Source organism: Fundulus heteroclitus, chromosome 17 (assembly GCF_011125445.2).
Source record: "Fundulus heteroclitus isolate FHET01 chromosome 17, MU-UCD_Fhet_4.1, whole genome shotgun sequence".
Classification (NCBI taxonomy): Eukaryota; Metazoa; Chordata; class Actinopteri; order Cyprinodontiformes; family Fundulidae; genus Fundulus; species Fundulus heteroclitus.
In genome coordinates this window covers 717,872-744,104 of record NC_046377.1, presented here as the reverse complement: position 1 = coordinate 744,104, position 26,233 = coordinate 717,872, and the positions used below count along the sequence as shown (strand labels likewise).

The 26,233-nt window shown below is 39.7% G+C and overlaps 2 protein-coding genes across 2 annotated transcripts; one reads left to right on the top strand and one right to left on the bottom strand.

The window, feature by feature from the left end:
* The first annotated feature begins 235 nt into the window (after positions 1 to 235).
* tmem121b (transmembrane protein 121B) lies at positions 236 to 4,575 on the top strand. Its single transcript, XM_012876537.3, has one exon. The coding sequence runs from the start codon at positions 1,863 to 1,865 to the stop codon at positions 3,069 to 3,071; it is 1,209 nt and encodes a 402-aa protein (XP_012731991.2). The 5' UTR covers positions 236 to 1,862; the 3' UTR covers positions 3,072 to 4,575.
* A 4,387-nt stretch (positions 4,576 to 8,962) lies between these two features.
* Positions 8,963 to 24,934, bottom strand: il17ra1a (interleukin 17 receptor A1a). The gene is made up of 11 exons (XM_012876626.3): positions 24,696 to 24,934; positions 23,868 to 23,892; positions 21,233 to 21,379; positions 20,870 to 20,991; positions 19,048 to 19,174; positions 16,283 to 16,330; positions 16,065 to 16,210; positions 12,955 to 13,029; positions 12,760 to 12,829; positions 10,798 to 10,908; positions 8,963 to 10,707 (listed from the first exon to the last, which is right to left on the bottom strand). The coding sequence occupies exons 1-11, from the start codon at positions 24,828 to 24,830 to the stop codon at positions 9,275 to 9,277; spliced, it is 2,439 nt and encodes an 812-aa protein (XP_012732080.2). The 5' UTR covers positions 24,831 to 24,934; the 3' UTR covers positions 8,963 to 9,274.
* Positions 24,935 to 26,233: the final 1,299 nt, after the last annotated feature.

The following is a 26,233-nucleotide window of genomic DNA, read 5'->3' as shown; positions in this document are numbered from 1 at the left end:
GACTCCAATAGGCACCATTGTTCTCCAAAAACAACAAATCATACCATTACCCCCAGACCACAGAAAAAATTAATTAGTTGCCATGGTCCCTTGAAGGGATATGCTTTGTCCTTTCATCATTTGTTAAAATACAAATGACCCTTGTCAATCTGCAGTTAGAAATTAAAAGTATTTGTTTACTATGTATAATCCCATTTTCATATAATTACAAGACAAAATTGGTCTGGAAAATGTTTACACTTATAATTAAATTGGGTAAAGTCTTGGATATGTTAGGTAGGTTGTATTAAATATTATTACCATATACACTTTCATTTGTTTTAAGTCCTCTTCTGAATCATGACTTGACTGAAGGAATGTTTCAAGGTTTTCATCTTTGTCTAAATACAATAATTTGTATAACTTAGACCAACTCCACATTTAAAAACATTTTTAGCGGACAAAGCTTTTAATTAATTCCACAAATGATAAAATAAATGTTCTCATCAAAACACTTTTGGCAAATAGTCATAAAAATCATATTCAATATTTCATAAAACAAAAGAATATATATGCTGTTAATGTAGAAAGGTGTGTTTGTTTTCATACATTGTAGTTTAGTTACTGAGATCAATAGCGTGAACCCATGGCTTTTAAAATATTTCGCTCATGTAGTATTAATACAACATATTCTGTGGTGTTTATGTTATAATGAATCCAATATGGGATAAAACATCCCAATTATTTTATGACTATATGACATCCACAGAAATTAAAAATCACACCAATATCTGTGTTGTATTCTTTCATCATTACACTATCCTGACAGAATATTCTGTCAGGATAGTGTCTACATTCGGTCAAAGATGAAGACTCAAGTATATGCTAACATTTTGAATAAAGCTTTGACCAGTTCTTGTAACGTACCATTCTTTGTTGTGATGTTACCCTTATGTGTTCTTACTTTGTCATTGTCAAACTGAACTCATGAAACAGCAGAGGATTATTCTGCAGATGTACTTTAAAAGTGTTTGAATCTGCATACTCTTGCATTTTATATTTCACAGGATGGGAGCGGCAACTTCTGTAGACTACATTTCCTCTTTCCAAATAATGGAATGCGCATCTGCACCCACTGCTCCACCACCTCGTCTCCTTTCTTTCAGCAAGGAGACAAAGCATGTCTGTCTGTCTGAACCACATGTTAGCTACTCTACCAGAATTTGTCAATATTTCTTATTATTCTTATTTCAAATAGCTGTATATGTTGTTGTTATAAATATATCTATAAACAATATGAAATACTAAAACTACCTGTGTTTTATGTTAAATTTAAAACGTTCCCCTGTTTGCTTGCAGTTTTGTCAGGAGTGCTGCTGTTCCAAAATGCATAGCTTTCACAAACAACCTTCACGAGGGAACGCAGAATAAAAAAAAAAAATCCACAATATCCCCTCACGGGCTCTGCACCTAATGGCCTTTTCTTTGGGAAGTGTACTCAGGTGTGTCTAATGTTTTGAAACATATCAGTAGCATGCGAAATAATATTGCTCAAGTCAAAATAAAAGCAAGATACTGTAAAACTAGTCTCAAATGATCTCTTTCAAATATTAAAAAAAAAAACATGCTCCAGTCAAAATCTCTCTGGACATGCTTTTTTTCTTAAGGTACTTTTAAGAAAATCCTAAAATGAACATTTTACTGTCACTTAGTGGTGAATGTATACCCCACTTATAAATCCACCTGGATGCGTGATGGTGGAAGGATGTTTGTTGGACGTTCTGTTCCTTTTTAGATGTGGTGGAAGTGTCTGATTTGAATTAATAAAGCCGCCTGCAGACTGCAGACAGGCTAATCAGATGTAGTCCATTCCTTGATAGTCCATGCCTTTCTTTGCCCTGGCTCCTAAAAATAATCGGCAGGAAGGCAGAAACTGGAGAAAGGGAGGCGGCCGGCAGCAGCCCACAAGTACAATGATCTCTGAATTTGGCGGCGTTAATCCGAACAGTGAGCATCTTTCTAACAAAGTAAAGAGCACCCAGCACGCCTCCCATTACGCCGCAGCCTGCCGGGATAGCCGCAGCACCAAGGACAGCTCCCAGCCGCTGTTCTCCGCCTGCATCATGACATCAGGGGAGTTCTTGCCAAGCACTGCTCTGCTGGCGCACAAACCCAGAAGGAGCCTGATGTACAAGTCGCTCTGCTTCCTCCTCCTCTTCTTCCAGGGCGGCGTCCTGGATTTCTATCTCATCCTCTTCACCGACCTGTACTGGTGCTCGTGGATAGCCACGGACCTGGTGGTCATCTCCGGCTGGGGCGTTTTCTTCCTCAAGAACGCTCGGAGCCAAAGGGAGAGGGCCTGCGGTTTCCACCAAAAGAGTTCGATTTTTGGCTGCAACCTCGGGGAGTTCACCTACGCCTACCTGGCTTGGCTGATCTACGTCATCGCCTGCACCCCTAAGATCGTGCTCATCCTCGAGACCTCCATCCTGGAGCTGATCGCCCTGAAGGTGCCGTGCGGGATGACCGGCTTTAAGATCACGGTGCTGCTGTCCGTGCCGCTGCTCTTCTGCCTCATCAGCTCCATCGTGGTGGATTTGAACGGCCCAACCCACCACCACTCCCAGAGCTGCTTCACCAGCACCTGCCTCGACCTGCTGGACAGTTTCACGCTGATAGAGATGCTTCTGAGCGGCGACGTCCCCTCCGTGTACCTGAAGTACACCGTGATCACCGTGTACTTCGTGGCCCTGGCTGTTCCGGTGATCTGGCTCTACGAGCTGACGGCGACGGAGCTGCGCTGCCGGTGGCTGTGGAGCCGCTTCTCCACCGGGCTGCTGGTCAACGCTCCGCTGCTGCTGGTGCGCTGTTTCCAGGTGTACGTGTACAAGATGCCGGTGTCCGTGTTCATGTTTAAGAACGTCTTCCTGTTGGCGTGCCGCCTGCTGGAGCTGCTGGAGCAATGCGCGGCGGCGCAGGGCCTGCGGCGCAGGGCTGGCACCGGCAACCCGGCGCAGTTCTCCCACGGCGTGTCCGAGAACGACATGTGTCCCCACGGATACGTCAACACTCTGGCCGTCACGCAGTCTTAAATGTGCACGCGCTGGTGGAGCAACAGAGGATGCACAACAGTTCACTATTGACCATGAAGTGACGCTAGAAGGAAAATCCACACTCTGAATTAGTGCATATAAACGCAGCGCCGTAGATCTCTGTGTTTTAACAGGTTTCTTAAGCCTGGAAGTTGGATATTCAAACATTTTCTGGAGCAGTTGAAATTTAAAAAAAAAAGTTTTAATATGTTCAGTTGGTGAGTAAGAAATACATTACGATAGCAAACAGCCTTTTATGACGAAACAAGTACCTAGAGGTTTAATGAACCTTAATTACAGTTAGACAAAGCTGAAAAAAAATATTATGCATCTACAGAGCAAATATTAAGCAGTGGACAAGAAAAAAAAAATCATTGGCAAGGAAATTGCAGGGCTAATGCCACAATTGGAAGTCTACACTTCTAATGTAAGGAAGCTGATAAGCTGCCTTTAATAACAAACAAACAAAAAAATTATCTCTGCATTGATTTTCAGTTTTCATCTCTGCAACTTTCAGAGGTGAACCTGACCGGAGTGTGAAGTGCCTGTCAGAGTAGGAAACAGGTGATGTGTTGCTGCAGAAGTGTTATTTAATGACACAATTGTAACTTCTGATGGCTGTGCCTCTAAAGCTTCAAGATTTTAAATAAAATCGGTCCTTTTGAAGAACATCAGTCGTCATGGTATGATGACACGCAATAAGTCCATGCTTTAAAGACATGAGCCTGCTCCTAGTATGAAGGTGTAAAAAAGTTTAGGTTTTGAAACAGCTAACATTTTCAATTACCATGAAAGTCACCTATTTGTTTCTCCATCCGTATGGAGCAGAGACTTGTGCTGCCCTCCCCTTCCCTCACATATTGCTGCACACTGCCAGGGTTTAACTTTTCCCTCGTTCATCAGAAAAAAGTAACTTGGTGGGGAAAAAAACAAGACAATGGTGCGAAAAAATAAAGAAGGCCACCCCTGACCCTTATTTAGGTAAGTTTTTTTAAAGGTACAGCTGAAAAGCTGCTCACTACAGGCTGGAACTGAGAAAACAGTCTGCCTAAAGAAGCAAATCAGCTAGTTAGACACAATATAAATAGCAAAACTGCAGAGATATTATTTTGCACAATAAATGCTTGGAAACTAACATTTAATTTGGGGGTATTTATATTTTGCTATACATATAATAAATGTAAAGATCAGATTTTCATTAATGTTATATTTAAGCAACAGAAAAAATAATTATTGCTTTTCCGTTTTTAAATGAAAGTTATTAAACCAAACACCTTTGTTTCATACTGTCAGAATGCCTTATTATAGACTTTATTTGCACAGTGGCTTTTTAGGAATAGCCGTCCATAAGCAAACCAAAAGATGAGGGCAAGTTTCTTATTACATAGATCTGTCCATGATCAGCATGTTGTTCTATCAGACACTCCTACACCTTTGTTTATTCTGCTGTTTCATTTATTAAAGGATCAAGAGGGGGAAAAACAGATCCCCCCCCCCCCAAAAACACCCCAAAACTTTTCTCAGCCACCAGTGATTCAAGATTTTTTGCCAAGTGTTGTACGAGCTTAAATAAAAGGCAGACAAACTTCATTGGTGGGGTTTAACGCTATATTTCATAATATGAATGATGTGATTTCACATGACTTCAGTTGTCAAAAAAGAAAAGAAATGAGATAATGTTGCTGATTCATCTCTATGGATGCCCACAAAAAGGATTAATGCTGCGTTCCATTTACCTCAGAATAACTAAGAGCTTTAAATGGAGTTCACCCGAGTAAAAAAAAGAAATCTAAAAAACAAAAAACAAAAGGTCAGGATTCCAATATGGCGACAGTGAGGAAAGCTGTTGTTTTGTTCGTAGTACCTCTTATAAACATTGTTTAAAGCTGTACTTTCCACATGTAGTCACCACTTTTAATTTGTTTGGTTAAGACTTTCAGCTGCTATGTAACATTGATTTTAGACGCACTCTTACAACTGTGTCTAGTAAATAGATGTTTTCATCACAGCTTACGTTGATGCCATATCAGATCCAACAATCGGCCTTAAAAAGTTTTTCCAACTTTCCGAGGGGGAAAGGCTGACTTTAGCGGCCGCTCCAGTTGATTCTTCCAATCGGAAGTCCGGATTTCTGAGTTACGGCTGCAGCTGGAATGCAGCATGAATACGTGGGATTCTCATCAGCCAGAACAATGCGGGATTAATTGTCTTCACGGATGAGACAGAAGTTCATCTGCCTTCTCTTTTGGCGTTAATGGTTATCATGACTTGAAAAGTTCAGAATAAGATATACTGTTACATAATAACGTGTACTTCTAAATGTGAGCAGTTAATCAAAGTTTGTATCTTTTTTTTTTTTAAAGCTTGAATGTCATGCCCTGTCCTGCTTTATGAGATTGTCCGTACTGTAAGTTTAGGGGGGGTATTGTGACGATGTGGCAGAGCTGAGGGTGACAATGTGCAATATCTGAGGAGCACAAATTTAAAAGCCTCTTGTTGAACATGAAATTCTAGTTATTTAGGCATTGTCTTGTGTGGCATCTCTGAAGAGAAACAGTCCTCCATAAGGACACCCAATTCTGACATAGTTTAATGTGCTGTACAGCGTTGCTGTGCTGATTTACGACATGTCTGTACAGAAATCTTTCAGGCACATGTCTGGTTTGATCACCTTTGTGATCTAATCACCTCGATCTTTGTCCTGTTGGTAGACAACCTTGGTGTGGCTGGCTGCACTTTAAACTTGTGGGTTTACCTTGGACTTAAACAATATTGAAAAACTTGAGCGAATGCCCTTCACGGCCACCTTGAAGGGCATACATTAAATCCATTTACTTCTAAAATAGTGGCTATTTGAGATAAAGGCTACTACAACAGTACCAGAGACAGTCAGTGGCTATATAGAAGGCAAAATACCAAGACTGTTCGACTGCTTAGTTCTGTTGTATACAGTCTTTGTGAAATTCTGAATTACAGTTGCGAAAAAAGGACGCCTCCCTCTGCCACCAGATCCATTAATTGAATTCTTTTAGGCTACTACCTGTCATGGTCAGAGAACAAAGAAGGTGGCCTGCGCACATGCTTCATGACAACTGAGAATTATGGCTTTATGCTGTGGTGACAAGACTGATTACTCGTGAATCTTTGCAGCATCAAATTCAACTGTCTATTGCACTTTTTAGTGATGATGTTCTGCACAGAATAAAGTTAACTCAAACATCATAAGAAATCCAGCTGTGCTCTGGTTTAGCTGTAGTCCAGGAGGTAAACTGGTGCTCCTCCGTGGGCTCTGCTACTCCACATGGCCATGTTCATGTGGAAAAACATTTTAAATTGTTGTGGGGACATGTACTGTGTAACTTTGAGTGGTCATGAATAAAGTGTTAATGTATACATTTGATCTATTTACTGCCCAAATTAAGGGAAGTGAAATCTTTATTTTTTTATTGAATATGAAACTGTCTGCTGTAGAGTTCATCTTCTTGTTCTTCCCAATTGTTGTCGATTAGCCCCGAAATAAACCCGACTGAACTGAATCAAGAAATGCGTTCATTTTTCGGCTGTCTGAAGGCAGTCCTGCAGAAACGAACTCTGTATCTGCTGCTGACTGATTGTGTTTCAAAATCTAACTCCAAAGCTTTGTATCCCAGTGTAGTATTAAAGACTTAGAAAACGAAGCAAACCTTTACAATCAAATGTTAAAATGTTTATTCTGGAAGTCCTTTGAATGTATTTAGACTGTGACCAGCTGAACAGTGGTAATAATAGTCTCATAAATGTTGCAAACCATTTTGGTCTCTGGACACTTTTACTCTTAACAAGATTTTCAAATGTTTCGCCTCAACTATATTTGCACATATTGCTTCACCTTTTCGCCAGATAACCCAATTATGTTTTGTTTAACAGGAGGAAAGTAGGACAAAGCAGCCAGTGGAGAACTGATTCTCCTGTCTTTTTCTCATCTACAATATTTTTGTATTCTTGTTATATTTATGTACCATTCTTAACTGCTGACCTCGAATGTAATGCTTTACTTACTTTGTATTTTATCTAAAAGGAAATTCAGTTTGGATTATCTTAACCCAGGAGTACATCAATCATAGCCCTGTTTTAATATCAAGGTCATCCAGCCAAACTGAAGGGAGCTTTTAGAGAAAACCTCTGGTGCTACCAAAGCCATTTACCGATGTTTGAAAGAGCCCATCATAGCAAAGATTTAATGTTTTTATTTTTTCCTGAGCTTTTCTGGGGTCAAAACGCTCGTTTCCTTTTCCTTAACCCGTTTTGAAATGTGCTGTAAATGATGTGATGTATATCTGTATGGATATAGTCAACTTAGTTTAAGCTGGAGTAATAAATGGTTGAAAACTGAAATAAAGAGCAAAACATAAAAGTTGTACACATCTGTATTTATCAGAAGGAAATAAGAAACAATGAAAAACAATCATATATTTTAGGCATTATCTTTAGAGTAATATATATACAGTTAGAAAAAACGTACAGTGGTTTGTAAAAGTATTTTACAGGCCAGTATTGATATTTTTAATGTTTTGTTTTGTCACAACCTGGAATTAAAAAGTTTGCACCATTTCACTTACAGAACATGACAACTTTGAAGATGTATTATGTTTTTACTGTAAAGCAAACCACAAATAGAGCACAGAAAAAATAATCCAGAAAACCTTTACCCCATTAGTCAGTACTTCGTAGAGCCACCTTTCGTGGTAATTACAGCTACAAGTCTATAAGTGTCACATGTGGCCTCTTGAGATTTTTGCACATTGCTCAAGGCAAATCTGCTCCAGTTACTTCATGTTGGATGATTTTTGGGCTTAAACAGCGATCTTAAATTCTGCAGATTCTCAATTGAAATGAGGTCTGGACTTTGACTAGGCCATTCCAACACATTTCCTCCCAAACCACTTGGCTGTTGCTTTCGCAGTATGCTTGTGGTTGTTGCCCCGCAAGAAGGTGAACCTCAAATCACAGACAGACTCTAGAATTTCCTTGTATTTAGCACCATCTATCTTTCCCTTGACTCGGACCAGTTTCCCAATCCCTGCAGCTGACAGACATTCCCACAGGATGATGCTACCACTACCACATTTGTGTGAGGATGGTGTTCTGGGTGTGATGGATGTGTTGGGTTTGAACCAAAGTGTTTCCCTTGGTGCTGAAAAGCTCATATTTAGTCTCATCTGTCCAAAACACCATCCTCCAAACGTTTGGCGAGTTACCCATGTGCCTTTGGGCAAACTTAAAACGTGCCTTCTTCTTTTTAATACTAAATGTTTTTTTTTTTTCTGGCCAATCATCCATAAAGCCCAGCTCTATGTAGGGCATGGCTTATTGTGGTCCTATGGACAGATCTTATGGTCTCACTGTGGAACTCTGCAGCTCCTTCAGGTTCCCTTTGGTCTCCATCATTTTGGTCATTTCCTTATTCAGGGGTCGCTACAGCAAGTGGCGCACAGAGTTTTCCTGTCAGTCCTGACACAAACTTATCCTGTAGAGCAGGGGTGTCAAACTCATTTCTATATAGGGCCACTTTGGTGTCATGAAGTCATTTAAAGGGCCGGTTGCACGTGTATAGAAGATACTTTTCATTTCATAATTTCCTTCCAGTTCACATAGAAGTATAAAAAATGCACAGTAACATAAAAGTAGCAACCTTAGGCCCAGTTTATAGTTTATCTGCAAAAAAAGTTGATATTGGGGTGAGTTACACTTACAGGAGGCACAGATTTAGCCACTTTATACACTTTAAAAGGATATATGCCTCTACTTTATGACATGATGCCTTTTTTTTTTTGGCTCTTGAGGGCCGGATTATTTACCTTGACGGGCCGGATTTGGCCCGCGGGCCTTGAGTTTGACACCTGTGTTGTAGAGGGACTTTATTAAAAAAACATTCATTTTCAATGAGCATAAAACCTTAATTAAAAAATACTGAGTTGTCGGTTCCACTTTATACTGTCTATAAACAAAACCAATTGAATGCAAATGTTGCTTTTATAGTTTAGGCATGTAAGTCTGTTCATAAAGGTCACATATGAACATAGAGAGTGCAATGTCTTTGAGGATCTAAAATACTTGGCATAAGTTAAATAAGTTGGAACTTCAGAAGCTGGTTTCAGGAATAACGACTTCAAATTGTTCACCGCTGTCTGGTAGAAAAAGAGAGTTAAGGGCCAGCACTCTCATCAGGTGTCTTTATTATCAGAGTATCCAAAGTGGAACAGCGCCTCCTGCAGTTTTGCCAAAGCTTTCAGTGGATCCTCTTTAAACGTAGCTTCAGGTTGGGATGAGCCTTTGGAGATGTAGCCTTGGTCAGATCCACTGCTTGAGCGTGTTGCAGTTGGCTCTGAAACTTCCTCCTCCATCTCCACAGGTTGAGAGGGGCTGAATTCAGTTGGTGATGATGGGGATTCAAATGAACCTGGTTCAAGACAGTTCTCTAGAGCCAAGCCTTTTTGGTCTGAATAGTCATACAACCTTTTGTTCATATGCTCCAAAGAACCTTCTGTATCATCCTCAGCAGGCTGTTGAGCAGATGATTGTTCACTGACAGACACCCAGTTCTGTTGGACAGAGGGTTGGCTCTTAAAAACAGGCTCAATGATGTAAACAGACTTTGGACTGTTGATGTGGGGATACTCGGGGTCCTCTGTTACCACTTCCACCTGGCTTGGTGGGTAAATATTTCTGCACTCAGAATCCATAGTTGGTACCAGTTCTGCCACTGATGACAGCTGCTGCTCTGGGTTTAACTCGGGCGTAAGAATGTGAACAGTGCTGCAGTTGTCATTAACCTCGACATTGTGGACAAAGACTGGAAGCCCACCTCTGACTGGAGGAATGCACTCAAAGACTGGAGGAGTCTGCAGTGGCTCGATAAGATGGTTGGCCTCAGAAATGACGTCCTCCTCACTAGGAACACACTCCCTTTCAAACCAATCCGGATTTTCCATCTGATAGGCTTTGAAGGTTTCGATAGCATTTTTGAGGGCTCTACCTGAGGCACAGCTGGAATATTCATCCACATTGATTCCTTCAATGTGGTTGATCTGACCTGGCTGATACTTCTCAATGTCTAAAATACGGAAGCACAGTTCCTCAAAGTGTTTCATCAGGTTGTATTTGATTCCAATGTCAAAAACCGAAGGCACGTCTCTCTCGCTGCTGATGTCTTCAAAGTAAGCCACCATGTACTTGCCGAGCATGCCTGCTTGATGCAGGTCAGGCAGGAAGAGGTTGAGAAACGGAATGAGCATGTCATCGGTAGGAGAAAGCACGTCTTCCTTCAGTGTCACCTGGCCGTGACCGCACATCGCTCTCCACTTTGCCTGAACGCCGCGCGAGCACAGCACCAGGATCTTGTCTGTTGGGTCTTTTAACTGCTGCCGTTGCCACTCGAGCCAGCGGAGACGACCTACCATGCTGACCGAGGACGTGTCCAACAGGTCTACCAGCACCCTGGTGCCACATTTTGCCTGGAGGAAGGCACACAGCTTGAGCACAACTTCCCTGTAGAGGTGGTGGTCCTGGGAATAGATAACCAGCACTTTGGGTGATTGTTTAAGTGGTGTCTGTAGTGCTCCATCTTCCGGTTTTGATTTAGTGATGTTAGATTTACCTAAAGGTGGACAAGATAATCTATGAGTAGCATCCTTCAGGGAACAAAACTACATTCATTAAATTCAAACGCAAACAATATAATGCTCACCATGCTTTCTGCAAAGAACACACATCATCGCTATAATCATGATGCACATGGACGCAAGTCCAATGGCAACAAACAAGTATACAGGGGTACGGACAGATGTTTGCTTCACTTCTGGAAAGACAAGACATAATTGATTAGAAGATTTGTCAAGATTTATTATCTTTCTCATTTGTGTTAGGTTTTGGTTTTATGCACTGCATTTGAAAACCTTTCAAAGATTTTAGATGAAGTATGCTAACAAATATTTTAAGTGTTTACGTCTTAAAATGAACAGTAGTGGGCACAGCTAACCAAAAGGTTTGCTTCACTTCTAGTGTTTATGTATCCAGTTAGCTTGCGTTCATTGTAGCGCCGCTGCTCTGCTGAAAATGGTGGAGAGTCGCAAGAAGCAAACTGTCTTACAAGTTTATGAGAAGAGGAAGGCCTCAGAAGAAAGAAATAGACCAGCGTGTCTTTGGGAGATTCTTTCTCGTGATCCCCTGAGGAGCAGATAAGATGGTCTTGCGCATGCTCATTTATTCAAAAAAGAACATGGACGTTTCTTACCTACATTTCTGGAAACATCATCTACTCTACCTTTAAATTGTAATGCAACCAAATACCTTTAAAAGTTATGTAATTAGTGATATTAAGTCCACCTGTGGGCAATCTAAGTGTCACATGATCTGTCAGAATAAACACACCTTGTCTGAAAGGCCCCAGAGGCTGCAGTACCACATTTTTATCGTGTGCTTCACATTGCTGTTTGGCATGAACATGATTTGTTGTTAAGTACAAGCTAACGCTACTGATAGCCTGGGGTGACCGGCAGACGTCCCTGATATGTTGATGAATGATTAAAAATGTTGTGTGTAGAGTGTTATTACGGTACCCGGGTAGACGGAGCAAGTTTGCATGTTGTGTGTAACAACAGCTGTGCTCCTGTTGCCTTTAAAATGCCAGAAGAGCAGAGCACAAGCTTGCCACCACAACAGGGAACTGTCCTTTGTTATTATGGTATGTTAAATAATTCATTTTGTTTTGACTGGGCTGATTCTTGCTGGTTGTACGCTAAAAACCATGTGCTGACTAACTTGCAGGAGTTTTTCTGGTCATCTTTAACATCCTTTAAATCCTCCATCAGTGTGCCTTTGCCATAAAAACAATAACCAACTGCCTCACTGACTACCATCCTGTTACTCTGACCCCTTTCATCATGAAGTGCTTCTTAAGGATCCTCCTAAAATACTTCAAGGACTCTATCCCTGCTGACCTGGACGGCCTGCAGTTTGCCTACATGTGGAATCATTCTACAGAAGATGCTGTCTTGTTGGTACTTCACATGGCTCAGACTCATCTGCTGCATCCCAACATCCATGATGGGATGATGTTTGTGAGCTTTGGCTCAGCTTTCAACATTGTACTCCCAGACATGCCGGCTCTGATGCTGCACAACCTGGGATTATCTGCATCACTCCTTCTGGATAAGCATCTTCCACACCAACAGGCCCCACGTGGTAAGGATAGCGAAATTCACATCTGTCCCACTGATCCTCGACACTGGCACCCAGCAACGTTGTCTCCTCAGTCCTGCTGTCTTCAACCTCTTTCCACACAACTGTTCCTGGAGGTCCAGGAACATTCAACATGCTCCTCTCTGCATACACAGAGAGGTGGTGGAGCGTGTGGACAACATAAAGTTTCTGGGCATCCACATTTCCTCTGACTCTCCCGGAGGTCATTTGCATTAACTGAGCAGTCGGAATATATTGTCCACACAAGCTAACATGTACCTGAAACTTATGAATTACTTTTGCAAAGAGTACTTTTATCTATTTGCTTACATTCTGATGATGAATAGTATAACTGTTAGTTATTCTAATAACTGTTCTGCAGTTTTCATAAAGTTTTTTTAAAAGCTGCATTTCTTTTAGGAAAGGAAGGAAGCAGTACTCCTTTGACAAAAAAACTAAGATTCCATACCTGTACAAAAATCTTGAGTTTTTCTTTGCCGCGTACAGTCATTGTCACATTGTGGGAAAAAAGGTTTAATCTGCAGAAGAATAGGAGTTGATTAGAGAGTCGAGAGAGATGAGTGTTCATATGTAAATTGAATGTGATCATGCAGCAGAAGCAATGCTTGTTAAAACATGCATGTCTGCATTAATGGACATTTACCTCAGCATCAAATTGGCAGCAGAATCTCGGCCATCTGTCAAGACTAAACTTTACAGTTGTTGCCTCCTGGTTTTCCTGGGGGAGAGGTTTATGGGAAAAGTTAATATTGCATAAACTTTTTAAAGGGTGAATAAACACACTCACACACACACACACACACACACACACAAAATACTGGTAATCCTAGGGGAAAGAACATTCTAGAACCTTCATTTGTCAATATCTATACCGTAACAACATTAATTCTTTCTTTATCATTTTTAGCCAAAGTTATTAGAAGACGTTTTGGAAGGTCCAAACAGTACGTACGAAAGTGTGAACACACGCACACAAACCCACTGCAATTGTCAAAGAGCTTTTAACCCTGTTTCTCTCCAAGACAGAGCCATTGGCTGATGTTCTGTAAATAACTGTATATTCTGCCTTTCATCCTTTAGAAGTGGAAACTGGCTCAGAGCTTATCCGTTTAGCTATGCTTCTCTCCTACATGAAGTCACTACAGGAGCTATTTCTGCTGCTAGCTCTTTACTTTTTCTTTAACATAAATAGATTCCGGGATCAGTATCTCTGTGTTCATTTGTTTTGTGTGTATGCTCAGTCATGGCAGATGCCTGTTACTGATATTCTTCCCTTATCTGATAAGTTAATTCTCTTCTGCTTTACAACACAACTTTAAATTAGCTTTTTTATTCTTATCACTTAATCTAGTGTTAACTCTGATGTATCCTGTCAATGTGTTTTTGCCACTGTCATGACCAAATTTACCCATTGTGGGACAATAAAAAGGTATTTCCATTTCAATTTCAGTTTCACACTTAGCCTGGTTCTGATGGAGTGTTCCTTTCTGCTGTTCCCACAGATATGCTCAGTAAAATCAACAACACAATGAAAACAACTGTAAACTGTTGCTACATGTTTCTAAGTATACCTTTTGTGTCTGTTAATTGTGGAGATGATATTTTTCAAGAATGCTGATGATCAACAAATGGATAAAAACGGCTTGTGCTACAAAATGTGTAAACCTTATTGACAGTTTTTGCTGGGAGAAACTACATCTTTTCATGAAAGACAGATTTTATCTTAATATGTCTGGAGAAAATCTCACTTCCAACAACTATTCGGTGAATCATACACCAGCAGCTTTGCCCTTGAACAAAGTCCAGTACAACAGGAATCTGCTTAGTTTAGTCATGCAGATTAATATGACACAGAAAGAAACCTCTACCCTCAAAACTTCCTTCCCACCCGACTCCACCCACCTCTCCACTAGCGCAGATTTCCATCTCCTGGATTTCACTGACAACATAAAACACATCTCAAAGACTAGAACAAAACTATAACCCAACTCTCGCCAGATGGATTTCATTCTGCAGAGCTCCACGCGGCTCCACACATCCATCTGGAATCGCTGCCATTAGGAGGGATTTCAATACCACATAAAATGGACGAGCTAATCAGGATGTATAGCCTATATTTGCGCAGTTATATTAACCATAATCCACGTTTGAAGTGAAAAACCAACATCACCTGCTCCTCCCTGTCTGGCTGCGAAGCTGCTAGTGGCTACTGTGCTTCGCTGAGCAGCACTAGAGACGACAGTCCAGCGTTGCCCATTTAGCATCTTTGTTGCGACTTTTTAGACCACTCTAGCAATTTTCTTTCAAAAACAACATGTTTTGTTTTAATGGCAACTTCACAGAAAGCACCTGTCGTTCTGGAATCACTGTATTGAAGCAGCAGTGAGAGCTGCTACTTCCCTCAGCGCTGTCTCACAGTCACAACACACCTGCTGCTACCTCGTCACGTAAATATAGTTTTTAAAGTAGTCTTTTTTTTGTCCCTGAAACCGTTGCACTAAAATAATTCCCTAAATTAGATTCACACGCAACTTCAATCACTTATGCACCTCGTTCACTTTGTATGCCTCTGATATCTGTCTTTTTGGTACAGTTTGTTTAATGTAGTGTGGATTCAAGCAATATATTAAAATTCATAAATCCTTTTGTAAATGTAATTTATAATTCTAAACACAATCACAGTTTTTATTAACTCTGCAGTGTTGGCAAAATCCCTCCTACAGTTTGGGTCACAAATGTTTGAACAAATACGCAAATTAGATGACGGCACACAACTCCTACCTATGATTAAACGTTAGTAGGGAAAGTACAATTCAGACGCGCATTATCCTGAACAATTAGAGGCTACATGGAAGAAGCAATCTTACAGTTGCCGTCACGTCAAATGGCCATTGGCAAAGAGTAGAAGAGACAGAGTTCCAGGGAACTGCTTTATTCCCAGGGGGAACCATTTAAAAATATTGGCCTAAAAGCAATGTTTGATTTTATGTTAAGAACTAAATATGAGCTCAAAAGCATAGAGGTTCCTTAAACACCACTGTTTTAAATCTGTTTAAACTGTTAACTGAAACATTGCAAGTTTAAATTTGTAGTCCTACTTTTCTTTATCTGCATTTATTATCACACTAATGTGTAGTTTTCTCCCTGTTTTTTCTTATGTTCTATTCATGTAAACCACTTTAAATTGTCTTGTCACTGAAATGTGCAATACAACTAAACTTGCCTACATGTTCATACAGGAGGTGTGAACGCTCCAAATAAACAACTCAATGCAGCCTCCTGGATTTCCCTAGATAGAAAACATTTAACCAAATCCAAACCCAAATTGGTTCATGAAAATAAACAGCTAGCACTTTTCTGGCCCCGAAACTTGCTTCAAGTCCTTTCTCCTATTGAATTCTTCTTTTATTCTCTTTCTTTGAAAGCTTTCTTCTAAATTTAAGTCCAACATTTAAAATTCCAAATCATGCACACAAACTTTGCCTTTCAATTTCAACTAATTATACAGTAATCACCCCGTTTTCTTTTAACATTTCTCTTTTATTTAGTTTGTTCATTCTGTTTTTGTGTTAACTTAATCATTAAATGCAGTATATTTTTAAAATCACTAATATGATCTAAAAGTGATTAGCTCCAGTATAATCAAACTGTCTCAACTAATATTTCATAATAACTTTTAAAAAAAAAAATCAAAAAAGTTAACACCACACTGAACATATTAAAATATGTAATAGTCATGAGGTTGAGCCTCACCGTATGCACAGTGGAAGTCTCTGTGATGGAGCCACATTTCACAATAACCATGTACTTCTTAGACAGCTTGTCAGGGCTAAAGCTGATAGCCAGGGAGCCATTGGGCGTATCAGCAACCAAACTTATGTTTGGCTGCCACAGACTTCCTACAGAGAGTGCAGAGAGTTAGCAGCCCTTAACATATTAAACTGTACTGTAGAAATAGGCGTGTGACTCACCTCTCTCTATGCAAAACTGGGTCATCTTCATTGTGGCGTGGTTACAGTCTAGAAAAACAGCAGAATTCAAATTTGTATTAACGGGAAATGACAAAAGAAAGGCGCAATGAAATGAAAGATACTCTGACATGTTTTGTTTTGCTTCAGTAATTAAATAATAAAGAAGTGAACTAGTTAGTTCTTTCACTTTGTGACTGAGTTTACATCCACACAGAGCCGAATACTGTATCCGCACAGAAAAGCTTTAGCATAAAGATAAAACTGCACCATAACCATGCCACATGTGAGTTGCGTGGTAATGCTGCTGCAGGAGTAGAGAAGCAAAAAGACAGAAGATCAGAGTGAAAAACGAACACTATAGAGCAGAGGTGTCAAACTAATTTCTATATGGGGCCACTTTGGCATCATGAAGTCATTAAAAGGGCCGCTTGCATGTGTAGAGACGATACTTTTCATTTCATAATTTCATTCCAGTTCACACAGTAGTATAAAAAATGCACAGTAACATAAAAGTAGCACTCTTAGGCCCAGTTTATCTGCAAAAAAAGTTGATATTGGGGTGAGTTACACTTACAGGAGGCACAGTTTTAGCCACTTTATACACTATAAAAGGATATATGCCTTTTTTTTGGCTCTCAAGGGCCGGATAATTTACCTTGAAGGGCCAGATTTGGCCCGCGGGCCTTGAGTTTGACACCTGTGCTATAGAGGAACAAAATGTGGGTGCAGCTTTATACTTTCTCATTGTGGGAGCGCGTTTCAAATGATGCCAGTTTCAGTGCCGCTTCATCTGGATGGAACCCCTATCCTACTAAAAAGTTTGCTGGATACAAACAAAATTTGTCTTTGTGTGGATGGGGCCTGAGTTATGAACAAGCCACATAGAGTCGAGTTTTATTTTGAACACCCTAACCCCCAGATTTCACATCTTCCAAGCTTACTCTGTTGTGTCGGACTGATGAAGCAACTATGTTTTAACTAGGGCTGGGCAACGATTAAAATATTTAATCGCGATTAATCGCCCTGATTAATCGCGATTAATCGCGATTAATCGCATTGTATTTACAAACTCCAAGAATGAATTCAAAAGTAGTGTAAAGAGCACTTTTATTTTAATGTTCTGCTGCCATATGAACAAAAGTGTTGTAACATTTGTAGCACTTATTTTATACTGGATATTTTCAACCCATCTGTTGAATTTAGTGCACTAGTTGATCTTTTCTTCATAAGAGAACAGCAAGCACTGCAGCCAAAATATGGCCTTTTTTGACCTGCTGTATATTAGCCAGTCCCTAAGCTTGATGTATCATGAAACTGTTGACCTTTTGGGTTTTGTGGTTTTTATTTTATTATTACAATTAAATAATAATAATAATAATAATAATAATAATGTTATGTTCAGTGTTTTTTCGCTAATCCACCTCTTATATATTTCAATCCTTATGTAATTTTGTCTGTGTTGTGTGCACCTGCCTGTTGCTTTAATCCTATAAATTTCCCAGTCGTGGGATAAAAAAAGGATTAGCTAATGTTATCTTATCTTAAATAACACTTTTTAATATATGTACTGGGTTCTTTCAAGGTCTTAATTACATGTTATGTGTGGGCTCCAGTAACATCCATCCATCCATCCATCCATCCATCCTCTGATCTACCTAGATGTTCCCTGGAGGACTAAAACGCCTCAGTCAGAGACGTCTGTGGGTCTGTCGGGGCAATGAGAGAAGTTTCGTCTCCTCTCTCCGTTTCTGGGGCTCGACGTTTTCATGTTTTTTCACGTGCTTAGATAAATTTGTTGTGTTTCCACTGAAATGAACCGGCTTTTTACAAAACATACAGCTTGATTTAATTTACGGTATTAAAATAAAGCCAAACGGTGCTACTTCCTCTGTTCATGTTTTTTCGCTGTTGCGGTCTCTCTCAGCTGTTTGTTTGTTAAGTTTGTGTGAGAGCTGAGTGGGCGGGCCAGGCTGAGCCTGCGTGCTGATTGGCTGGCGCCGCTGAGCCATGTACGAGAGGGGAGGGGGAGCGGGAGAGTGCTGCCGTGACAGCGCACTGCAGTCAGCGCGCCTGCTGACTGACACTGACTGAAAGCATGTGAGCAACATGCGTTAATGCGCGATAAAATAAATATCGCCGTTAATAGTCTAATGAATTAACGCGAAATTAACGCGTTAACTTGCCCAGCCCTAGTTTTAACGTTAATTCATGAGAACGGTTCCACATACTCTATGACTACTTCGAACTTTACCATCGACTGACCCACTTTCTGTCATTCACCATCAAATTACAGAACAACTCCAATTTCCTTCCCCCGGGTTCCGGCCGGGTCAAGCGCTACCATTCCATTCGTAGCAAACAGGAAAGAAAATGCACCAACACCCACCGGTTTGTCATATTACAGAACCTTAGCCACAAATTAACAACTTATTTTAAAAAAAATCACAATAAAGTAAACGTTTTATTTAAATATCAAATGCAAACCACTCTTTTTGCAGCAAATAAGGAAGCAGATGTGTCATTTGAACATTTACTTTGAAACAAGGAAACCTTCTCCAAATAAATTTGCATTCTGCTTGTAATGATGATGATTTCACATACTGTCTTTGGGCATCAGGAAATTTTGGAGCAGAACTAGCTGGAGTAACCGCGGATGTAGAAGGCATTGCTTTTCACAGACTCACGGAGGTGGACTGGAGCGGAACAGACACGTGCGGAAGATGTGGAATCTGGGGGTAAAACAACTACATCCTGGTTCAACTTACCAAGGACCTGAACTTCTCTGCGGATGTCAAAGCTACTGTGGCCCTGCTCCGGTTTGGGGATGTTGTAGACAGACACAGAATACTGCTCACCGGGATTCAGCACCAGCACACTAGAGGAGAAAAGCCACTGAAAACACAAGAGTAAATTAGTCCAAAGGAAGAATTCTACACACATAATCTCAAATGGTCCTGATTTTTTTAGTGTGGCCTTTAGACAAAAAATAGAACTCAGCTAAAAAAACAGCAGTCTTGACCAGCTTCATCACATCTTTTAAAGTTTATTCACAGATAATTAGCCAGATTATTGCTGGTTTGATTGACATCCTGGTAGCTCAAGGAAGATACATGGTTTGCAAAAGAAATCTATGGCCAAAAATATTTAATACGTTTTACAATTAGCATTGTTATGCTGTATAGGGTCAGAGTAAAAAAAGGTTTGTGAAAGTGTAAAAAAGTTTTATGTTATTCAGGTTTGACAACTGTTCAGTGAACGTCAGATTAAAGACAGAAACTAGAATGGCAAACAATTAAAGAATTTCCTCACAACCTTGTCCTATCGGACAATTTTTTAATAACCTTTGAGTTCAACTTAACTGAGTTCTCCACCCCCAAAAGAAGGTTTCATTATAATAGATCTTTATCAGATCTGTATCAAACTTTAAAGAGCCTGTCCCCCTTTTAATTTCCTTGGTATCACAGAAATACCCAGCAGAAGGCAGCAATGTTGTTTCTTCCCCTTCACAAATTGACACTTTTATTGATGGTGTTACTTGCTTGTTGCGTTTTGCATTAGACAACGTAGCCCCATTGAAAACGAAGGTGATTATTTACAGAAAGCTGGCTCCCTGGTTTAATTTAGGGCTGTGTTATTTGAACCGCAATGTTAGGATATTGGAAAGACAATGGCAGTCTAATCCAGACAAACAGTTTACTGTTGTATAAAAAGACCCTTCACAGAGTTAGAGCAGCATATTTTTCATCAATAAAGTTAGAGTGGCCAACTTTTCCAGAAGATTCCCCAAGTACCTTTTTAAATAACTGCATGCGCAAGACCATCTTAACTTGCTCTTCAGGGGGATCGCATGAGAAAAAATCTCCCAAATCCACTCTGGTCCTATTTCTTTCTACTGAGCCTTTCCTCTTCTTCTCATAAGCATGAATGCAGTTCACGTCTTGTGACTCTCGGCCATGTTCAAAGAGTGAGAGCATGCTGCTCAGCTGAGTGTATAGCGATCTCGCTATAGACTATACACTGAGAGCGACACTGCTCTCAGTCAGCGACACTGCGGCAGACATACAAACGTGGTCCAGACTGATGGAATGTTTGAAGGTGGCTGCCCAGGCTCATGTTAAATAAAACTTCCACAACAACTTCTATGGCTGTAATGAGGACGCCACTGAAGTCGAAGTTCCTTGATGGCTGCAATGCACATTGGAATGGAGTGGTTGTTGAGAGTTAGCAGCTGTGGGATAGAGTACTTGAGCAGCTTCATGCCAGTCACCATGAATATTAGCCTGGAGCTAGCTGCCAACCAAACAAAGAGATGGACAATGGGAGGCAACTAATAATCCGCCGATGCTAGAGGAGACGTCAGTAGGTGAGTAACGCGTTCAATTTTCAATCAATCCGTGCAAAAACTCAAAAGAAATATTATTTAGATAGAGAAAAACGGCAGAGAAGTGGCTAACAACAAACGGCAGCATCCTCTCCCCGCAAATTATCATCCTGAGTCAGTCATCATGGGTTACTAACGAAATAAAGGAAAACATACAATCTCATTGGTGTGTCCAAACTTTTGACAAACAAACATTTGCTACTCACCTTCTCATGTGATGGGCTTCTCATAGGAAGGACCTCTTTGAAAGAATATCGAACACACAGCTGCTCATTGGTGGACATTACTACAACGTGAAGCTCAGTGGCGTTCAGGAAATGTATGCTACCTGTTGATTGATCAGCAGATGTTAATGTCTGTGCCCACTATGTTACTGTACACATACATTTAAAAAACAAACTTAAGTGAGAGCCAGGTGATCCCTGAATTTAGCAGACACTAACAATGTTACATCTCTCTCTCTCTCTCTCTCTCTCTCGAATATATAATTTTAATTCATACTTTCATTATAGCCAAGCAACAACATGTTACAAGAGCAAACATTGCCTTTTGCATAAACAGTGACTCACCATCATCCTTTAATGTCCAGTTAGCCTGAAGGACAGGCTGCAGTTGTCCTGTGTCATCCAGTCTGGTGTCTATCGACACCTGCAAATCCGCTGGACCACTGGGGGTGTACTGGTGACTAATCAGCCACCCTGGGTCCATGCAGTTACCTGCATAAAGAAGCAAACACACACCGAAATGAGCATTCACCATATATTATTTTGCTTTATTCTACACTGATTTCATGTTACTTAATATTTTAAATCGTGTATGTGTTTTTGTTATCTAAATGTATAACATAAGACAAAAATTGGCAGTTTTACTATTACTAGCAGCACTTCAGAAGAACTTATCCACATACAAAACAATTCCTCAATTTTTTCCGCCCAACAATGTTGAAGCTACAGCACATTTTTTCACTTAAATACTGCCAAATCTACTTCAACTTATACAACTTATACTTATACATTATAATACAAATATAGCCTATATGATTATTATAAAGTGAGGTTGGTACAAAATAATACATCTACAACAAATGTTTAGAAGGATGGGTGAAGCCAAATTCTGGCAAAAAGAAAATAAATGAACATAAAACCACATGCAAACTAATGAATATAAGTTATTTCAATAACTCTCACCTTCCCATCATTAATCGAGAACGTTGATTATAGGCAATTAATGCCCTAGTTGTTTAAGGTTAAACATAACAAAAACTTATAACTTAACCTAACCTGATTAAACTGTATTTTCATACTTCATCTTGATTTGCTGTCACATCCTTTTTATGCCTGTCAGATTGCGTCCAGACAATGCACCCCCCCCCCCTTTTTTTTGTTAAATGAGTGTAGTGTGAGAAAACAGCTTTAATTCTCAGTGAAATAACACTAATATCACTCCCGCATTGACTTTTTCTGCAGTTTTCTGCAGCTAACTTGCTTTTTTCAGCAGCGACAGCATTGTTTCTTTTTGTTAATTATGGTTTAATATTCTCCATATGCCTTATTTAAAGATTTTTTAATTCCCCTCTCTAGAAATGCTCACTTCCTGGCTTCTTACTTCCTGCTGTTGCCATGGTGAATCATGTTATCTGCGTTCCATTGAGGAGGGCTTCTTTCATGCTTGTGCTAAACTCACGGTTGATAGGATGCCGAGTTTAGTTACCTGATTGATATCACCTGTTCTGAAACCGAAAACACTGAGTATGACAGCATGAGGTAGAACTACTAAGAGTAGCTGCTCTCTACTCAGGGTAGATTGGACAATCTTTCTTAAACGGGGCCCTGACTGAAGGGGTGTGTTTATTATTAAAGTCAAATCAGACGTTATTGGTGTGTTCCTTTTGCCTTCAGAACAAGTCGCAGATCACATCATCTCCACCTTTTTGCGTTTCAGTTTCTATTGTGGGACAGTAGTAAAAAAACATGGATGCTAGCATTGTTCTTAAAACAATAACAACGCTGTTCTGGGTGGTATTTTGTGCAAATAAACAGAGCTGAAACATTCCGTCTGATCAATACTAAAAAGCAGCACCTGTACAACTGACTAAATGTTACATAAATAATAGAGAGCTGCTTCAAACAGTCAAAATATGATGTTTTACTCCTTGTTGCTGCAAGTAGCATCAATCATGTGTACAGAAGTCAGTTACGATCCTGTTGCACCGAGTTTCCGACTCATAATACTGACTTTCGGGGTCGCCTTAGTGAAATTTTTCGACCCGGAGGTTGAGAATTCCAACTACTGGGGACAAATGGAACACACTATATGACAGGCAACACTTTCTTAAAGAAAGCTGTGGGTAGAACATCAAGACAGCCGGAGGAGGAACTTAGTCGATGAAATATTCTTTCTAATCTTTTGTGCTTTATTTGGCTGAATTGGGACATTTTGTCAAGATCAGTTCTAGTTGGCGACAGCTTTGTTACCAAACTTCATATGGACATACAGATTGCCCCCTCTAATCTTTTGGATTTTCTCAGCAAAGAAATTAACTAGGGCAGTCAGTTTTAACGTGTTATTAACACGTTAATTTTGTTTCTTTCAAGGGTATTAAGCTTCTGCCTCAGTTGCAAGCAAAGTGTAAGACTGGAATGACCTGGAAATTTAAAACACTTTTCCAGGATAAAAAAAAAAAAAAAAAAAACCGGTGTATGAACGTGGATATAAACAGCATTCAAAAAAATATGAAGCAATATTGTTGGTGTGAAAGCTCAGGATTAGATGTGTGTGAGAGAGATTGAAAAAATGCACATAAAACTTGCAAATAAAAAACTTTATTAAAACGTAGAATGTATTAATTTATATATTAATATGTAATACCATGTCTATCTTTTTTTAAGAGGCGAAAAAAATATTTCACCATGAAATCAGGTACTTATTTATATTTGTTTACATCTTATGGCACCAGGATGTTTTCATTCTAATTTCTGAAAAGTGCTTGAAAAAAAATAATTGCATTCAGCTTTTTCCACTTCTAACTGCTGGAGCACTACTCCACTGAGATTTTTTTTCTTCCGGGAAACAACCTTCACTTTAACTGGAGCACAATTCCTGAAACTCTAGACTTAAAGTTATCTAGTGACTAGATAACCCACTATGACAAGCAAGAAAAAAAAATGTCTGCACCAGGAAATGAAATAAAAAAGAAATACTCACTGTAACTGGAAGTACAGCGCAGATCCTGTTACAAGAACAAAGATGGCATTATTATAATGTTTTATAAACTGACATGATTTTTTTAAGTTGGCATTTTGTACATATGAAAGTTATTTAAAGGACAAGTATATACAAAGTCATGGAAAAATAATCCTTTTTCAGTTCTGGGGTTTTGGCAGAATGCTAATTTGACCACCAAAGTGTATCTTAACACAGTGCCACTGTAGATGTCAGTAATAAACTCAGAGCATTTTGTTTTGCATCCAATGGCCCAGAGTACTTCGAAGCTCACAACTCTTTAGTTCACCAAAGTATTCTAAGGTCACATATGAGCTGGCAACTAATGTGGATTAATTAACAGTAGGATGATCCGAACACAGCAATCTACATATATAATCACAATTACACCAGAAAGGCGGAAAAAGAAAATAAGTTACGAAGTCTGGGGAGTCAGAGCCCCGACATCAACGTTATTAAGATGCTTAGTGATAACGGGCTGAAATAAATTCTTACAACAGAGTAAAGAGAAATTCCACAATTCAACTGTATCGCTGTTTGTATGTGTATTCTCTTATATATTCTCATTTACATAAAAAAAATATTACTTCATATTCTAAACCGTTTTCTCGATGAAGTACTTCCTTAAATTCAGCCCGGTAATTACATTGACAACAGATAAATATAAACCAACATAATATTTCTAGTTTAATATTACGAATACGCTCACAAAACAAGAGCGAAAAAAATAAATAAATAAAAAAATAAAAAGAGCATAATTTCCGGTGTTGCGAAATGCTGGAAACATAAAGGTCGCGCTGTCCGTCTCACCTGTCGCGAGCATTTGAGCGCGTGCGGGGATAGAATCCTGATGCAGGACGAGCCCACTGCCCCCATTAGGACCAACAGCACTGAAGCCAACCTCATGTTTAATAACCATCCCAGATTTAGCGTCGCTGCTGCCATTCCAGTCAGATTGGAAAAGTAAACTAAAGACAACAGCCTATTGCTCCGAAACCCTGACGTGTGGGTTAAACTTCCTGCACTGCTGTGGGAAAACCCCTCGCGCACCTAACAGGAAAGTTCACTTCATGTTGCCTTCATGAGCCTCGGAAAGTAGAGATTTACTAATGGCTACAGCTTACTGCTGTCGCCACAGTTATGGCTGCTTGCTGCTTTCCCATTTGGATAACCCTATGCCTATTGACAACGTGTTTAAAAGAGGTTTATTTCATTCAGTCTGAACCCTTGAACAACGAGGCGGTAAATGTCCGCCTGTTGACTTTACCTTTTAAATACATCGTACCAGTCCGTGTCTGTCAGACCAACCGTACCAGCATATTTCAGTACTGTTTAAAATGATTTCACAACCACATTTCTTCACTTATTGTTCCAGAGCAGAACTCCACAGAGAGTCCGTGAAGACTACCGTGGGGAGTAGTCCTATCCGGGAAGTTTCAGCCTCTGTTTTTTCTGAGTTTTTCTGTCTGCCTGTGAATGAACCATGAACTATTTAGTCTGCTTCCTTGTTCTTTGGAGCTGAGTATACCTTGGTAGCAGAAACAGCATACCAATGCAGAGGCTTCACACACTGTACACTGTAAACAACCGGTTAAAATGAAAAATGAGTGTCATATGCTACACTAAAGTGTGAATCCAAGTGAATATACAGGGGCATATACATTTGATTTAAAACAGTCTAGTGATCTCCCCCTAATCCCTAAATGTCTGTGAAAGAATGTTAAGATCAACTGTACCAAATGTAGGACTTAGATCTAGCAGATGGCTGCAGAATATAGACTTGTATAGACACAAATCCATATTCTGCAACAATCATATAATTATTAGATAAGACAAAGTTTATCATCCCCAATACGGGAATATATGAGTTTCAGTGGTCCGACGGGTTAAAGGCACGGCTCTAGTAATGCCATTTTATAAATAGTAGGCAAAGTAGCCAGGTGATTAACTTACCACCAGTTACCAGGCTGAGTATTTGAAATATTTAAATATGTTAAAAAAAGGGATCAGTTTTTTTTAAACAAGGCCAAGCCAGCTCATTTAACATTAAAAGTCGAGTTCAATCTGCTCATCTATCTGATTCTGAACGGCCAAGAGTCTCCACTTGGCCGTTCTTGATAGGCATACTGTAAACATTGCTTCTGTAAAAAAAAAAAAAAAAATCCTCACTGAGGGAAAACAAAAATCTTGTGTTCTATTAATCAAGTTGGTGAAAATAATGACATTTTCTGTTTAAGTCACGCTACAGAACAAGCGATTGGGTTCACTCTGTAGCAAAATTGCTCTCTGTTAAATTATACACAAATAATTAATTAGTAAGTTAACATATTAAGACAACAAATATGGTT